The sequence below is a fragment of the Acanthisitta chloris genome, unplaced genomic scaffold (genome assembly GCF_000695815.1).
Source record: "Acanthisitta chloris isolate BGI_N310 unplaced genomic scaffold, ASM69581v1 scaffold28679, whole genome shotgun sequence".
NCBI classification, from domain to species: domain Eukaryota; kingdom Metazoa; phylum Chordata; class Aves; order Passeriformes; family Acanthisittidae; genus Acanthisitta; species Acanthisitta chloris.
Window position 1 is genome coordinate 8,568 of NW_008690270.1, and position 16,476 is coordinate 25,043.

Genomic DNA, 16,476 nt, shown 5'->3' on the forward strand with positions numbered 1-16,476 from the left:
ACAGAGGGCAGGGTTAGATTAGATACCAGGAAGAAATTCTTTATTGTGAGGGTGGTGAGACACTGAAACAGTTTGCTCAAGAAAGCTGTGGCTGCCCCATCCCTGGAAGTGTTCAAGGCCAAACTGGATAGGATACTGAGCAAACTGGCCCAATGGAAGGTGTCCCTGCCCATGGCAGGGGTCCTGGAACAAGATGATGTTTAAGGTCCCTTCCAACCTGAACCATTCTATGAACTATAAAATTTACAGAGGCATTAGGTGGTGACTAGTGATACAGAACTAACACCTACTTAAAAGTTTATCCAGAAGAAAAGGATGCTGCTGCTTTTTCTGGCATTAAATCATGCCCAGATGCAGTTGCATCTGGATTAAAACCACTTCACAAGCACAGAGTGACTGGACTAGGGAAGGACCAGTATTCCCAGTCTGTACTTCCATCCAGTTTTTCCATTAAAACACAAGTCCAGAATAAGGACCAAAAGAGGTGAGGTATTTACCATTAATACTTTTAGTCTTGAGCCTAAACTCGATGCTCTGTGTGCTGGTTGTCTTATGGAGCTACAGTTACTCACTTCTCATGGTGAGTTTGGAGGTCCCTGTATACATCATGCTGGAAGCTAGGGAGGTACTCACTCTGTGATTGTTAGGAGGTGCCTGCAGGTGACCATGTGCAGCTCAGTGTTGGTGTTTTCCAGCTCCATCAGGCTATGACACATCTCCATTTGCTCCCTGAAAGCCTCGATCCACTGTGCCTGCAATGTGTTCATTTCTTGGCTGCTGTGTGCCTCAGAGTCCTGGTCCCTCTCTGCTGCAGGAGAAGACATATCTGATTTGATGTTAGGCCAGGTGAAATTCTGTGAAGTCCCCCCACAGCCACTCTGGGACCAAGCCATTCATTCTGTGTGTTACAAGGTGTTCATTTACAGGGCTCTGCTTCATTCTGCAGTATTGTCAAGTTCATCATGTGCTGCAGAAATCTGATATAGCTTTATTATTGTATTATTGGCAATAAATAGGGCTCACTGCTCTGCTTTTGTGAATATTAAGAGGATACTGCATTGCAGGGACTTTTCTTCTGCCTTTCCACCCACCAAAAAGGTATCAGTTTTCTGTGCTTGTTATCTAGAAATGACCTTGGATATGGGTAGCAGAGGCCTATTATATCTGTGTCTAGTCTGTCAGAGAACTTGACTATTTTTTACTTCATTTCTTGCCAGATTCACTGACAAAAGGAACAATCCCCAGGGCAGAACAATCAGTGTTCTACAATCTTTGCCCTGCCTATCTCCCATTTTTTCTCTTTTTAATTACATGCAATGAACCATAGAGCAGAGCTTGGTGTTCTGACACAGCCTCAGAGCCTGTGATGATGCAAAGCTACAAACATGGTCACCTCTCTGTGAGAGACAGGACTTCCCACAGCAAATGGCACGGTTTCATGTCAAATCTCTTTTCAAGAGCAGGTTTGTGAAATTTTACACATTTTAATGCTGAGGAAGATGGTGAGAAAGGTGATAGCCAGAGTCACACAGTGCATCAAAGAGAGGCTCATGGAGGAAAACACTTTCAGCTTCCCCACCTGCCTCCACTACCCATCAGATTGTGTTCTTCACACTGCTTCTGTACAAGCATTGCTGGGCCAGCTTCCCCCAGCCATGTCTGCATGGAGATCCACCAAGTGCTGCCACAACCACCCACACAGCTCCTCTCCTGCTCTTGTCCCACCAGACATCCCAGAACAGTTCTGTTCCTGGCTTTACCTTGCAGAATATCAAGGTTGGGGCTGACTGCACTTCTCTCCTTCTCCTGGTCCTCAACCCTCCCCTTCAGCTGCTCGATCTCCCTGCAGAGCTCTGCAATGATGCTGGTGTGTTGGTCAATGTGGCAGGAGACATTCCTCAGGTTATATTTTACCTGGGGAGCCAGAATACATGAGTGTTTGTCCCATGATCTGTCATTAGTACAATGGCTGCAAAAACAAAGCTACGATTTCAGTTGGAGGGCACTGGATCTTCTGATGGGGAAAGATTTTCCCTTATGAGTGGGGAAACTGGAAATTGGTGGGTTTCCCTAATTCTGGAAAATTCCCAGAAGGTAGCAGAGAAAATCCAGGGACCTGTGCCCACAGGAAAAACAGAGATCCACAAAGAGGGAAAACCCTGTTGTAGATCATTGTTCACCTTCCTTCATTCCACAGACCTCTCCATTTTATTCTTCCTTTCTGTGCCTCAGTTCCTCTTCCAGGCTCAGCATCCCCCATACATTGTCCTCCTAGCAGTCATCTTCCAACCATCATTCCTTATATTCTGCACCTAGATCCATACCAGGCACATGATCCTTTGCCTTTCCATGATTCTGCCCTCTTTTTTCCACCTTCATAATCCTCTTCTCATCCACAACCCACACAATTTGCTTTCTACTGTTCCCTTCACCTGCATTTCTTCTCTCACTCACACTGAGCCTCTACACCAACTGCCCCCTCCTTAAGTTTGTTCTCCCTTCATCACTACATCTTTCATTTCCTCTTACAAGCTTTTAATCATAGAATCCTGAAATGGTTTGGGTTGGAAGGGACCTTAAAGATCATCTCGTCGCACCCCCTGCCCCCTTCAACTAGCTCAGGTTGCTCCAAGCCCTGTCCAGCCTGGCCTTGAACACTTCCAGGGATGGGACACCCACAGCTTCTCTGAGTAACCTGTGCCAGTGCTCACCACCTTCACCTAATCTATCAGCCCCACTTCCTTGGGAGTTGTTTGCCCTGGTACCTGTGTCTTGATGTTTTTTGCTCGATAGGCATAGATCAAGGTCATTTGAGATTCTTCAAAGGAGGAACTGGCTGGGCTGATGTGTGCAATCATAACAGTCCTGCTGTTGCCCCCTAAGGAGTCCTGGAGGGATGCAACATTGATGTGGTTAGTGTGGATGTGACAGGGTTTTGCTGCTCAGTGGTAACCACTGTGGCCGGGTACCCCTACAGTTCATTGAGATTCTGGAGGAGAATCCCAATTAGGAGTGAAGGAAGTGCTGGTAAAAGACCATTCATTAGACCCTCTCTCCATCAACAGCAAAATCAATAAGTAATTAACTTGCTACAAAAGAAGAATTTTTGCAAGAAATTCGCAATTTCCACAAATGCATTGGCAGCTGCTCAATTCTGCTCACGACAGGAGCCTGCCTTTCTCTCCATCTCTCCTCCTTTCCTACTATCCTCTGGAAAACACATCTGTCATGCAGCAGCAGCGATAGCTCAGCACCGAAGCTTGAGGCAAAGTTCATAAATGAGGTTGCAAGGTATCCATAAAATAACCAGCCTGGCACAGAGCATGTCTGCAACCTTTCTGATTTCCAAAGGGAGAGACCACTTATGACAGCACACAGTCACTCTCAGTCTTCCTTCCTCCTGTCCCAACAAATTTATTGGCCAATTTCAGCCAAATCTTATGGAAGGGATGAAACACTCAAAGGCAGTAAGTTAATTTAAAATATCACTGGTCACCTATGAGCTCAGAGATGTACAACCCAAATCTATAGGATTTCTTTAACCCTATAGAAGGTCCTTCCTTAACCACAGTGATCACAACATGTTACAAAGACAACTCTGTCCAGGTCTAGCCCTGGCGCATTGCGAAGCTCACGCAAGATCCTGGCGGGGGCATTCCGAGCTGGATAATGACAATGCACAGAGACATTAAATGATCAGCCCTCAAGCCCAGTTTGAGCAGTGACACCAGCACCACCCAAGCCCTGTGCTGAGCACAGTGTGCTGTACTGCACCTTCAGCAGGCGAGTGAGTTTGCTGTCTCAGGAGTTGACGTACTGGGCTTGGCTCCTTCCCTTCTCGCTCAAGGTGTTGATGCAGTTGCCCAGAGCCAGCAGTGAGCGGTTGATGTGAGCTCCTTCTCCTTCATCCTCTTGCCCTGGTTCTGAGTCTGGTGGGAGGAGAAGTGGGGCACAGACAAGCAAAAGCTTCAGAACAGTGAGGCTGTGCCTGGGGAAGATGTGCAGCAGCACTGGGGTTAAGGTTCGGATATCCAAGCAATGCCTCCTGCAAAATCAGCCTGAAAGTGCAGGGTTAAACCCCACCCTGAGGCATCAAGGAGCTGGTAGGAGTGTGTTTCTTGGAACATGGCCTAGCTCTGACCTCTTGGTTCTTAAAAGATAGCTATGAATTGTCTTCTAAAGATTATTTCAGAAACCATGATTCATAAATACAGCACTCCAGAAATCCCAGTACAAATCTCAGTACAAATACTGGCTATGTAAAATCTCTCTTCCTCAAATCACCTCCCTGAGTTCTACCATTTCCTCCTTCCCATAGGAACCAGATGCCTTATTTTCCACCCACCAGCATCCCTCTATTCCAGTGTTACCAGCTTTCTCTGTGAAGCCCAGCTGATCCGTGCCTAATATAACCCCAGCTTCTCATCAGACATGAAATTCACTACTGGTTTTCAGACCTGAGGAAAGGCAGCACCCAAAAGCTGATTTATGTTTTTCCTATTGTAATAGTTGGTCTAGTCAAAGATATTGATGATATCTTCACACTTTGTCTTTATTTTCGGGTGTCTCAGGCACAAACTGCTGCTCTAAAGCAGCAGAGAGGCACACAGTGCTGTTTCTCACCCCGGGGATAAAGACAGGCAGATCCTGCACAGCAGGGCAGGGAATCCAGTCAGGTCTCACTAAAAGCTGCTGAGCTCCAGCCATACCTGAGCTGCTCTCTCTGACCCTGCCAAGTCAACCATGAAGAGTTTCCCAATTCGCACTTCCTCCCCAGTCTCCTTCCTCCAGCTCTTCTGCGTCACCGTCACCTGCAGCGCTGCGTGCGAGCGGGAGGATGTCCTGTTGGCTGCACTGGGCTCCTGGCTGTGCTGCTTGTTGCCTTCCATCAACAGCTGCATGATCTAAAGGAAGCAGGAAAGCTGTACAGCTCTGCCTGAGCCTCAGCATGGTGTTCCCTCAGACTAAACCCCTCGCCCAGGCCACTGGCAAACTCTGGTCCTGCTTGTGCTGGTAAGGGGGTTGCTGTTGATTTGCCCCAGATCTTCCTCTTTGGCTCGTGACTTTGGAAGTGTGTGTTTGTTGGGTTTGAGACTGTTTTCTAGGAGGCCTGTTCATTTCAAGTCCAAGACACACATTTAAGTGCACATTCATGTCGCTCAAGGGGGTTTAGTTAATTCTTCTCCCTCTCCAAATGGTTGTTGACACATGTGTACACAAATCAAAGCACTCTGGTCCTTCCAGGAGCACAGTGTGCACCCCGGGGAGGCAGAGCTAGCAGGAGGTCAGCTGGGGATTTTACCCTGGTTCCTACCACTCACATGGCTCTGTCATCAGCTCTCTCCATACAATTCATCACATTAATCCAGTCCCACCAAAGTCCTGCTGGAAAATGTCCTTACTATTTACTAAGCACAGTCAATAGGAAAACAACAAGAAAGTTTAAAGCACTGATGCATGACAGCACAAAGCCTGTTCCCTTTCCCCTTACTGCAGACCATAGCCCAAGGTACCTCCTGGGCCTTTGTAGCAGAGACTTCTGTAATTCCTGCTATCTGGATGCTGCCTCTGGAGTCCTCTCTCAGGTCTAAGAACCCCGAGGATGGGTTCAGGAGGTCACAGATCACTTCATTATAGATCTGAGGGTAAGAAATGACAGGTTGGTTTGAGACTAGCATTGGATCCTTAGACCTACAAAGAGGATTGAGTTTATCTACATTTCAACAGACAGAGTTGGATGCCCCACTTCCCATTGCACCTGCTCCACAGAGGCTGGATCCAAGGCAACACAGACACCTCACCTCCAGGTAGGACATGGAGACTGTGTAATCCATCTCCTCAGTGGTGGCTTCAAGGGCCTTGAAGAGATCATCCAGAGCACGGACATAAATCCCTGGTTCACAGTCTGTCCCCAGCATTGTGTAGGTTTTTCCTGCTCCTGTTAAAGAAACAGAGAACATCAGCAGAGCCCAATTTCCACATGAGGAACTTTCCATGACAAACGATATCTGGTTTCCTACTGATCTCTGTCCTTCACCCCCTAATTTCCTCCAGTTATTCCAGATTCTCACCCTGCAATGACTCTGCCTGAGGAGAGACCATCCAAAAAGGGTGGGAATGGGACTGGCTTACTGCTCACTTAGGTGTTCAGAGCTAGAGTAGGAATATATTTTCATATACTCTGTAGTTTCTAAATGCTTTCTATAGCTTCATCTATTCTCCTGGGATCAGCCTCCAGCAGTGCACAGATGCCCTCATCACCTCCTGCTTTTTAATGGGAAGCTTTGTCTCCACTGAGTTTTACCTCAATTAAGTGACTTTTCAAATAGAGCAGCTTCACTGTTACTTTAGCATTTAAGTGAGGTTCACACTTCCCATGAGAATGGTATTTTAATGCTTCAGCCTTGTCCTCACTGCAAGCACTTAATTGGCTCTATATTTCTGGTTTTCACAGCTATATTTTATTCATTTGGAGCAGTACAGCTACAGGGATCATTTTACCTGTTGGACCATATGCAAAAATGGTTGCATTGTAGCCAGAAATTACTCCTTCTATGAGGCTTCTGGTCGTGGACACATATACTTCCTCCTAATTCAGTCAAAACAAGCACAGATTTTTGGTCAGGCATGAGAGCTGTCCAAATAATCTATAACTAATTGAATTCCCCATGATTTTCTCACTGAGTTTTAGAAATTTCCTGGGCTGTGGAAGGATTTGTGAACCATTTGGATTTTGATACAATGTCAAAATGAGCAGAAAAGCAGAGATTTATTGAATTTTCTAAAGGCAGGCAAGGTGCAGGAGCCTACTAAGAGAAATATTCCTGGATATAATTATATTCTTGGACTCTCTGAAATGCTGTGTTTTCTTCTTTGTGTCTGCTGAGGAAGAGAATAAATTCTCTCCCTGATCTTATCCTTTACTGAGAAGTTCCACTAGGCCTCTAAAAAATGTTTTAGGTAGCATAGGAGGGTGCTGCAGTGTTTGATGTGAACGAGAACAGAGATGACCAAACAGCTGTGAGAAGCAAAGGCTGCAGTCACAGTGTGGTGATCACAAAATGCAGGTGCTGATTACATCCTCACAGTGCTCCTTACACCTGTCTGCAAAACACAGCTCAGTGAGGGCACCAGAGCTCCCTTCATGAGCCTTTAAAACCACAGAGGCACAGGGAAGAGGTGTGTGGGCAACAGAGCCAGCAACATGACAATGATCTCATTCACCAGACACCCCAGGAGACAAAGCTCTTCATCCCTGCTCAGGTGTGTTGCACCTGGGGAGAGCCAGTGCAGGAGGGAGAGGCAGACTGAACACTGCACGTGTCTCCCTGCTTCTGTGGAAAAGGAAAACCCTCACAGTCCTCTCACCTTTAGCACTGTCACCTTTTATCTGGGTGACACATGGCCTCTGGGCTGTGCAGTTCTACTCACCTGCCAGAAACAATCATCTGAGCAAGGAGGACAGGTCCAACGTTAAGCCTTTGGATTAATAAAAGGGAAGGCTGTTACCTGGGTGTGATCAAAAACCATGTCAAAGACAAACGATTTTTCTCTGGATCTGTTAGCTCTCAGGATGTCATCTGGATCTTCATTTGGATCCATCAGGACCAGCCTCTGTTGCAGGATGAAGTCGGAAGAAGAACCGTTAGATCTGAGTTTCAGGATTCCTTACAGCACTATCCTTTGGCCAGAGGAATGCTGCACTGCAGCTTTGCCTGAAAAACACCTATAGGCACAGTGACGAGGGTGACAGACTTGGTTTTGCAACTGATGGTGCAAACAGTAATTTGGGGAACCGCAAAGTGCTTTGAAGGTTGGTTGAGCAGTGAAACAGTCGTTGGCATTGGGTAAGAGCAGTGGCTGCAGGGACCCAACCACCCCCCTGCAGGCAGAGGGGACAGGACCTCTTACCTCAATTCTCAGCTAAGATTCAGACAGAGTTGCTGTGAAACAAAATAGTTAAGTTCCTCAGAAGCAAAATTGCCCAAAGTCATCTTCCACAGCCTTTCGTGCAGAAGGACTGACAGAAATATCTGCATTGCCCAAAGACAAACTTCATTCCATGTTAAAGAAAAGATAAAGGTAGGAGAGGAGTTGCAGCAGGTTACAGAACTGGTTCTGCATCTTTTTAGCCCCTTAGTATCTATTTTAGTACATGATTATCATAGTGTATAGTTACTGTGGAGAATGGGTTTCTTTCTCCACTGAAATGGCCCATAAGGAGATGCTCAAGGCTCAAGGGAAGCATAGAGAACCCTCTCTCTCCTAGTCCAGAGGTAGTTTCACTCTGCCTCAGCTAAACAGATCATTAGATAAGCAATTAGAGCATAGATCAACACTGGACCAACAGAATAACTGTACTGGTGTGCCAGGCACAGGAGAGATAGAGGTATTCAGGACAGGTGCCCTTGGAGTTCAGGAAATGACAAAACTTTGGGTTTTCTTTTGCATTTCCTTCTAAATTCCAAGTCTCTAACAAGTATCTCTTTGATCTGCACGTTTTCAATTCCCAGAATTACTTTTTCTGTTGTTGTTTTTTAAATTCTTTAGTTTTCACTGGGCCAGCTCAGGCCTTAAAATTTGAAGCAACACGAGAACAAAATCCTGAGGGAACTCCTGTTTTGTCCTTGGCAGCAGCATTTGACTGCAAAAGACAGACTGACACCTAATCATGTGCACATACAAGTGTGACAGGCAAGAGCAGAGCTTGGAGGATGAGGTCAGTGTGATTCCTTTAGAAGTTTGTTCTGTAACACTTTCAGGCTCCTTTTACTGAGCTCTTGTAACATCCCAATTTTGCTCACAGTGTATCCATGCACCCAAGAGTCCTCCCTGTCCAATCTGGGGCTTATGCCTTGCCTAACTAGCATATTCTAAAAGCACAAATGCTCTTCTGTTGCAGGGAAATAATAAACACAGAACAAGCCACTAACAGTCAATTTTGAGCTAGGATTAATAAGCAGAGAGAGGCAGTTCTAAGTGAGTTCAACTGGGAGTAAAAATAGCAGGGAACATAAATGCAAATCAAAATGCACCAGGAAATTTAAGTACTTCAACTGCCCAGTCAATTAATTTGCTTTCATAATTACAGTTATTTGCATTATTAAGAGAAAAGCATTCTCATAGATAGAAGTTACTCAGATTAATGTAATGCACATTTCCTTCCCAGATTTCCATTAGAGAAAATAGATCTCAGGGCAGATCATGCAAGTCTGAATAAGCTGTGTAAAAATAAAGCTGATATCCTTGTGAGATTAATGGCTGCTTTAAAAATAGAAAGGCAAGTAAAAGGAGTATTTCACGGGTAAGGTGCTAAACAAAAATTGCATTTGCAAGATAATCCATAAAGGGGAAAGGGAGATTCATGCTGTCTTTGCTTGTGAGAGCTGCTATCATTTGACTATGGCATGGAGACAAGATATATTACAGAATTAGTGTGTTCAGAGAAAGACCAGCTGAAGCACAACAGAAAATAATGGGATTTACGCTGAAAATGAAGGTAAATAACAAGGGCATGATAAAAATATGTGAATAGATGCAGCAATGTAGAAGGTAGAAACTGGGGCCTTCTGCAATTCCTGCCTCTTAAAAAGGGGAGCAAGAGGTGAGAGGTGCAGACCTGGAAAGAAGAAGGGCCATTGCATAGGAAGCTGGATCCTGTCGTGCTCCAGCAAGGGCAGGAGTTTTGCAGGACTTGAAAGCAAGTGCTTGCACATGAAGCAGAAGAGCCAGAGGCTCGTGGTGACCCATGTAGTACCCAGCAGACTCCCCAGTCCACATTGTGGGGGTTCCCCTGCTCCCACCACAGCTCCCCCAGCTCACCTGCTCACTCTCCCTGTGTGCAGCCAGTGCAGCTCCTTCCTCCACCTCGGCTCTGCTGAGGGGATGGATGCAAAGGGCAACCTGCACACACACACACACACACACACACACACACACACACACAGGTGGCTTTTGTGTGCTGAGGCCACCCAGACCTCCCTGCAGCTCTGGGCAGCACCAGCAATACTCACAGCTTCTTGCTGCATCTCTTCCACTGAGCAAATTTAAGGCCTTAAAGCGTAGAGAGTTTAAGGGAGTTTATAAAGTTTAAAGCAGCTCATGCTCCTGGGATTTGCACTTTAGCTTGACAAATTCTTCCTCCCTCTTCCCCCATTTCTGTCTCTAGCACAGCAAGGCTCCAAGTGATTGGCAGAGAAGGTGGCAGAGTGAACTCAGCCGTGTCATTGCTGCTGCCAGCAGGAACCTTGGGAGGTCTGGGGCAGTGGTACCAACAGCTCTAGAGTTGAACACGATTACAGATCCCGCTGGTGTTCCCAAAACACCGATTAAAGTTATCCACGACAAAGAAAGGGAATTGCTTTTCCCTAAGTACCCGTTTTGTTTAATCCCAGGTAGCAATCCTTGTGACCCTGTTCAACCAGATCAGAGCAAGTTGGCCCTGATCTGTGCAGGTCCTGCAGGGTTCCTTGGGAGCTGGAATTCATCACAGGACTGGAGCAATTATAAAGTAGCAATTAACTGCCAGTGCCTCGTGCCACAACTCAATCAGTCAGAAACTGCTGCTGTTTAAAACAGACAATAATTCGACTCGAGGATTTAAACACAGTGGCACAACCTATTTGTCAGCTTTAATAACAGACAAGAGCACGTGTATTTCAGCCTGCATAATCCACAGGTGAAGCCCTAGAGAAAATGTGGTGTCATGGATCAGCAGTGGGGTTAATTTGGCCCCCTGAAGTTAGGGTCCTGCTCTGGCCTTGACTCACTTTGCAGCTGTGGGTGAGTGGCACAACCCCAAACCTGTGTGCCTGGTGGAGGGTCTAGCTGAAATCCCACCTAAGAACTGTCAGTTAATAACAGAGACCTGAAAAATTCTATTTTCACCTTTCCAGGGCTGTTTTCCCTTTCATAAAACCAGAGTAGCATCCCCTTTGCAGCTCCTGCCAGGATTGCTGATGCTGCTGGAATGCTGCATTATGCACGGGAATGATGCTGTAGCAGAGGGTGGGCAGTTAGCAAAACAGACTTGTTCTACAGCCCCACCAGTCAGAAGCAACTAGTTTCTATAGGAACCAGAATTATTTCCACAATAACAAGCTATCTGTCAATTAAATGAGGATTTCACAAGCAGCTCCCAGTCTCAAGCTCTGTAATTGACAATTTTGAGTAGCTCCAGCAGCAGCAAAGGAACATTTCTTCACTGTGAACATTTCAGAGTACAAGGTGAGCTCCTCAGCTTTGGATAGCTTTTAATATTCACAAGAACAAAGTTAATTGTTGCAGTTTCATCATCTCCCTAAACACAGCTGAGTGACACTGTTAGGAGCATCTCATTCCCACGGGCTGAACTCATCTCTTAAAAGCATTTAAAAATATTATCTTCTACACCATAACCCCAAATTCTGTAGGAGGCCTAGGGGATAGTGCAAGTCTCTCTTGGGCAGCCTTAACCTCCAGAATGGTCCAGTTAAGCACAGTATTTGGGAGCCCCAGCCACTGAGGGTAAGAAAACAAAGCCAAATAAGCAGCATGTGGAGCTGGGTCACACCAAAGACTAAGGCTTTTCCTTGCATTAGAGAGGAATGCAAGGTATTCCACATATTATTGACTTTATTTTAAGCCATTCCAGTTTGAGCAGAGGGCTCTGTGTCTGCCCAAAGTCCTGTTTCAGCACACTGTGAGAGCAGTGCTTCAGTTTAACAGAGAGGCACTGGGCTGAAGGTTGAAACTTGGTAGAGGATGTTTTTTAAGCATTCATCTTACTGCGATCCACAGAGAGATGCTGAGGTCCTGCAGCAATGATGAGGACTCCAGGGCTGTAATGCCAGCTGCTTTGGGCTGCTCATGGTGAGTGTCACTCAGACCCAAAGAGATGGGCACACTGAGGATCACTGTCCAAGGAGGAATAACCACCAGCACCACCTGCCAGGCTACCCAGCCTCACCTGCCCTACTGCACATTTTCCTCTGCAGAGCACTTAGACACAACTTTTGCTTTAGCTCATGCACAGATAGCAGGGGTTTTTCCCCACCACAGAGTCCAAGAACACCAGAAGCCAGCTGGGGAACACAGTATGTGATGATACTGAAGGATGTCCAGGCTGGGTACAGCCCAGCTGCTCCTCCCCATCCCATATCCTCCCCTAAGCAAGTGAACTCACCATTAGCTGTTGCTCCTGCATGGCTGAGCTGTGAGCTGGTGCCAACTTGGGGCTGGGGGATTTGCCCAGGGAGGAGCACATGGAGCTGGAGCCCTTCAGGCTGCACAGGCAGGAGACTGAACGGTTCAGAGGCAGCAACCATCACCCCAGGGATGGAAAAGTGAGGCAACATCTGCTCCCCCAGGTGGGAGGTGAGTGCAGGGACAAGATGCAGCAGGAAACAGCATCTTGCACAGGACACAAGGAAAGAGGTTAGGATCAGCAAAATGACCCACCTAAAAGCCCAAATCAAGCCCAAACTTTAGCCCATCTCCCTGAACAAACTCCCAGTGCACTTCACTGCACAATTCCCACACGCAGGAAGGCAATTCTTCAGCACTTTTAGTGTCAGTCCATTCATTATGACAACCTATTAGAAAAAAACCCCAAACAAACAAGATTCACCTTTTGTCTTCATCATTTATTGACAGTAAATGGATCAAAGCTCATAAGAGTTACAGTAAGGCTTATATTAAAAATAATTAGAATTATTAAAAGTATTAGAATATCAGAATTCAAGAAGTTAAAGCTATAGCAAGGGAACAAAATTGGTTCTGTGAAGTTTGCATTAAGGACTGTGGATGGCTAAAAGGTCATGAGAATATTTATTACAAATTCAAAACAGTCTGTGAGAATAAAGACTAGCCCAGGATTATAGGAATTTTCCCAGTTAATCTTGCTATTTAAGAACAATCATTAAAAAATACTTAAGACAATACTTCAACAAAAACAATGAGAGATACTATCATAATGCTTAAGGTTTGTTTCCCTTCCCACCCAAATTCTGGACCCTTGAAGGCACTCAGTGGGGGTACAAGTGCTGTTGGAAGCCTTTTAGCCCAGCCACACATAACTCTAAGCAGTACCTACAAACCTGTTTCTGCTTTGACCATCCTTCTGAAGCTCTCAGAGCCACAGGCTGAAAAACAGTGGCAGAGAACTTTAGCTACACACCACATGGATTTAATGCAACAAGACTCTTCCTCCCTACTACAACTCCCAGTGTTCCTGCATGATATACCGAAGACACTAATTCACCAAATACATCCCCATAAAGCAATGTCAGCAGCACAAAATTTACACAAAGCATTTGAAGAAAGGAACAGAAAATTGAACAGAGAAGTGTGGGAAGTGCCAATGTTACAGACAAGAAAATGCCTGACCTGCTGCTCAGGACACCTTGTCAACTTCAGAAGCTCCTGCAGGAGCAACAAGTTTTGAGTGGGGTTTTGGCTCGTTTTTTTTCCCCTCACTGATGATCCACACTTCAAAGCAGCATCCTAGAAGAGAACTCAATTCATTCAGCACTGTAATTACATTTCTTTCTCTGAAAACAACCAGGAATAAAATACAGTAGCCTATTAAAACTTCATTGCATAGAGACAGGGAAAAAAAAACCTTTCAGCTCAATTTGTGACTTAAAAATTAGCTGAAAAGTCAGTGCTTCACAGCCAAAGGGTAGTGAAAATGACTCCTGCTGTGCAAGTTCAAGCCACCATTCTTCCCTGTGAGGGTGCTGAGGCACTGGCACAGGTTGCCCAGAGGAGCTGTGGTTGCCCCAGTCCTGGAGTGTTCATGGCTAGGTTGGGTGGGGATCGGAGCAACCTGGGCTAGAGGCAGGTGTCCCTGACTGAGATTCACATTAGATGTTAGGAAAAAATTTTTCACTGTCAGGGTGGTCACTGGAATATTGCCCAGGGAGGTGGTGGAGTCACGATCCCTCAAAGCGTCTAAGAGGCATCTGCATCTGGCACTGGAGGATATGGTTTAAGGGGTTACAGCAGTGACAGGTAAATGGTTGGACTTGATGACCTTAGAGGGCTCCTCCAACCTTGATGATTCTATGCTCTGACAATACCCAGACAAGAATTTCTACTCATAAATACACAGAGAAGCTGCTGCACCAGCTTTAGGTAATGCTGAGCAGGGAAGGCTTTGGAAATAACACTAGGTACTATAGCAGGGAGTGTAAGGCATGTGCATCCAGAGCACTGCTCTGGAAGTTTACAGTGACCACTATAAGACAGACTAACCCAGTAATTCCTGAGCCTACTCTTCAGTTTGCAAATGGTTTAAGAAATCCATTCATTTTCTAGTCACTGCACTACAGTGAACAGCTCAACCTGTCAGGTCAGTGAGCCATTGTAAAAACCAAACCAACCACAACACAAAACCAGAAGAGCAACAAGGAACAGAGAATAAGAAAAAATATCCATATAGTCAATACAGCAAACACACTGTTATTACTTTGTGATGTTTGAGATCATTCAGGGAAAGATTCCCTACAAACAACACGTAGCCAAGCCTGGTTTTAGTATAGGTCTGCTTTTATTTCCATATTCAGCTCTTTGAGGGAGACATCCTTTCACAATCTGAAAGGAGGAGGATATAGCCCACTGTAGTGCTGTTTCAGCACACTAAAACACATCATACGAGAAATGGTTCTGTTGACTTTTTCCCAACCCAAACAAACACCTGTCTGTGCCCTCAGGACACAGAGAGAGTCCTGAAACCCAAACATTGTGTGTGTGTGTGTGAGACAGAGGTGCACTGGTGAATCTCACCTCACTGGCAAGAGGCAAAACCTGCCAGCTGGTAAGTACTGCACAGGAGTCAGGGAGTAAATACTGGTAGTAGTGGATTTAGAAAGAAAAAAAAATTATAGTCAAACCCTTAAAAAAAAAAAAAAGAATAAAAATTTAAAAGCAGTGCCTTGTCAGGATCTCACTGCAGTAGGCAGCAAGACTTAAAGGCACTACAATGTGTCAGAATGGAGAAAATCTGGTGCATCCACCCTTCCAGAGTGCAAGAATATGGATTAAGAATTCCAAAATTGATGTAGGCTTTCGGAAAAATGAACAAACTTCTTTTCAGCACAAGATCTGGTGGTGCTGCAGGAAAGGAAAAAAGAGTGGAGTTAGTTACTTGTGCTTTTAAACAAACAGCTCAACCTCAGATGCCAACTGGTGAAAGGCCACAGCAGCACAGGTTTCACCTGTTCCTAAATTCATGTTTCAATCCATACACTAAGCAGCTTCTCTCCCTCTTCCTTACATAAAGGGATCTCCCAGGTATGGGACACAGCCAAGCCAGATCCAAATACAGTCAAAGGTATCAAGGCTATTAATTTTTCTAGTTCCAAGAGGTGAACTGCTGGTGTTTCACTTGAGCTCCTGAGATCTCTGGAGGTTAAAGAGCTGCAGGGTGACTTAGAGCTGCAAAAGGCCTAATTCCAGTCTCCCCTTCCTCTTCCTGAAGTGAGATCCTAAACATGACAGCAGGAGCCCATTGCAGGTTTTAAGTCCTATGTGAGTGCTTGTCAAAATATCTTTCCTCCTCAATCAAGCTCCCTAAGAGACATTTCCTACAATAGGGGCTGAAAGTAGCCTCCATTTGCAACATGAAATATTTAGTATGTATTCACAAGAAAGAACTGGGAAAAGCACTGGATTAACTAAAAGATTTCAGCAGCAAGCCATGGCAGTCAGTGCACAAGAACCTGCTACCACCTGAATTCCACCCAGCTCTTCTGAGTTCATGGGGATATTTAAACACCATCCCAAATTTTATTAGCCCACAGTGAACTTGCTGTATAATCTCTAGCACATTAGTTCAAGACTGGACAAAGTTTAAATACAACGTAAACCTTCCAAAAGGCAAAATTCCTACCTCATACTACCTACAACTCCTCTTATTGAAAGAGAACTCTCAGTGCCTGCAGTACACTGTGTGCAGAGGTTGACTCTGACGTGGGTATGATCCCTCAGGCAAGACAGGACATAGAGTATTTTGCTCAGTACAACTCACAAACCTGACTGTCTGCAAGTGATTTTTAAAAAAAGCATTTGTCCCTTCTAGCCACAGAGAAAACAAACCAACTCAGAGAACAACACATTCAGCTATGCAACAGACAGAACTAATTTCTCAAGCAAATTATCAAATCTATAAGCCATAGCTGACAGAGAAAAGTTTCTCTCTGCTGAGAGGTTATGATATCTTACCACAGTTTTAGTAATTACTCTGGTTCTGCAAGGGTAATAATTTCTTCATTGATAAAAAATTCCACAGTTTCCTCCTCCCAGTCATCAACATTGCTGTCCAGCTCATCTGTGTCTACCCCTGGAATGGAGAAAACATCAACACTGAACACATCAAACAAAGCAGCACAAGATGCTCTCGGCACAAACAGTCCTTAAACCAGCAGTGAAGTGGTTTGGTGCTTTAAATCACAACAAGTAAACACTGAATTTATTGAATGATAACCAAGGCATTCC

The 16,476-nt window shown here is 45.2% G+C and overlaps 2 protein-coding genes across 2 annotated transcripts in view; both read right to left on the minus strand.

Moving 5' to 3' along the window:
- Positions 1–633: 633 nt before the first annotated feature.
- LOC103808952 (kinesin-like protein KIF19) lies at positions 634–12,184 on the minus strand (the record flags this gene model as incomplete). The annotated part of the gene is given in 12 exon segments (XM_009081760.1): positions 634–805; positions 1,761–1,914; positions 2,766–2,888; positions 3,775–3,900; positions 3,903–3,929; positions 4,710–4,904; positions 5,514–5,639; positions 5,802–5,938; positions 6,502–6,589; positions 7,510–7,614; positions 9,823–9,903; positions 12,164–12,184. Coding segments are annotated over 12 exon segments (1,355 nt in total), but the record flags the coding sequence as incomplete, so codon positions are not given.
- A 2,324-nt stretch (positions 12,185–14,508) lies between these two features.
- EIF3B (eukaryotic translation initiation factor 3, subunit B) overlaps positions 14,509–16,476 on the minus strand; it is a gene marked incomplete at its 5' end in the record, with an annotated part of 13,632 nt that continues 11,664 nt past the window's right edge. Inside the window, 2 exons of the mRNA XM_009081762.1 lie at positions 14,509–15,093; positions 16,204–16,321. Coding sequence (XP_009080010.1) covers positions 16,218–16,321 — 104 coding nt within the window. The remainder of the gene's footprint in view (positions 15,094–16,203; positions 16,322–16,476) is intronic.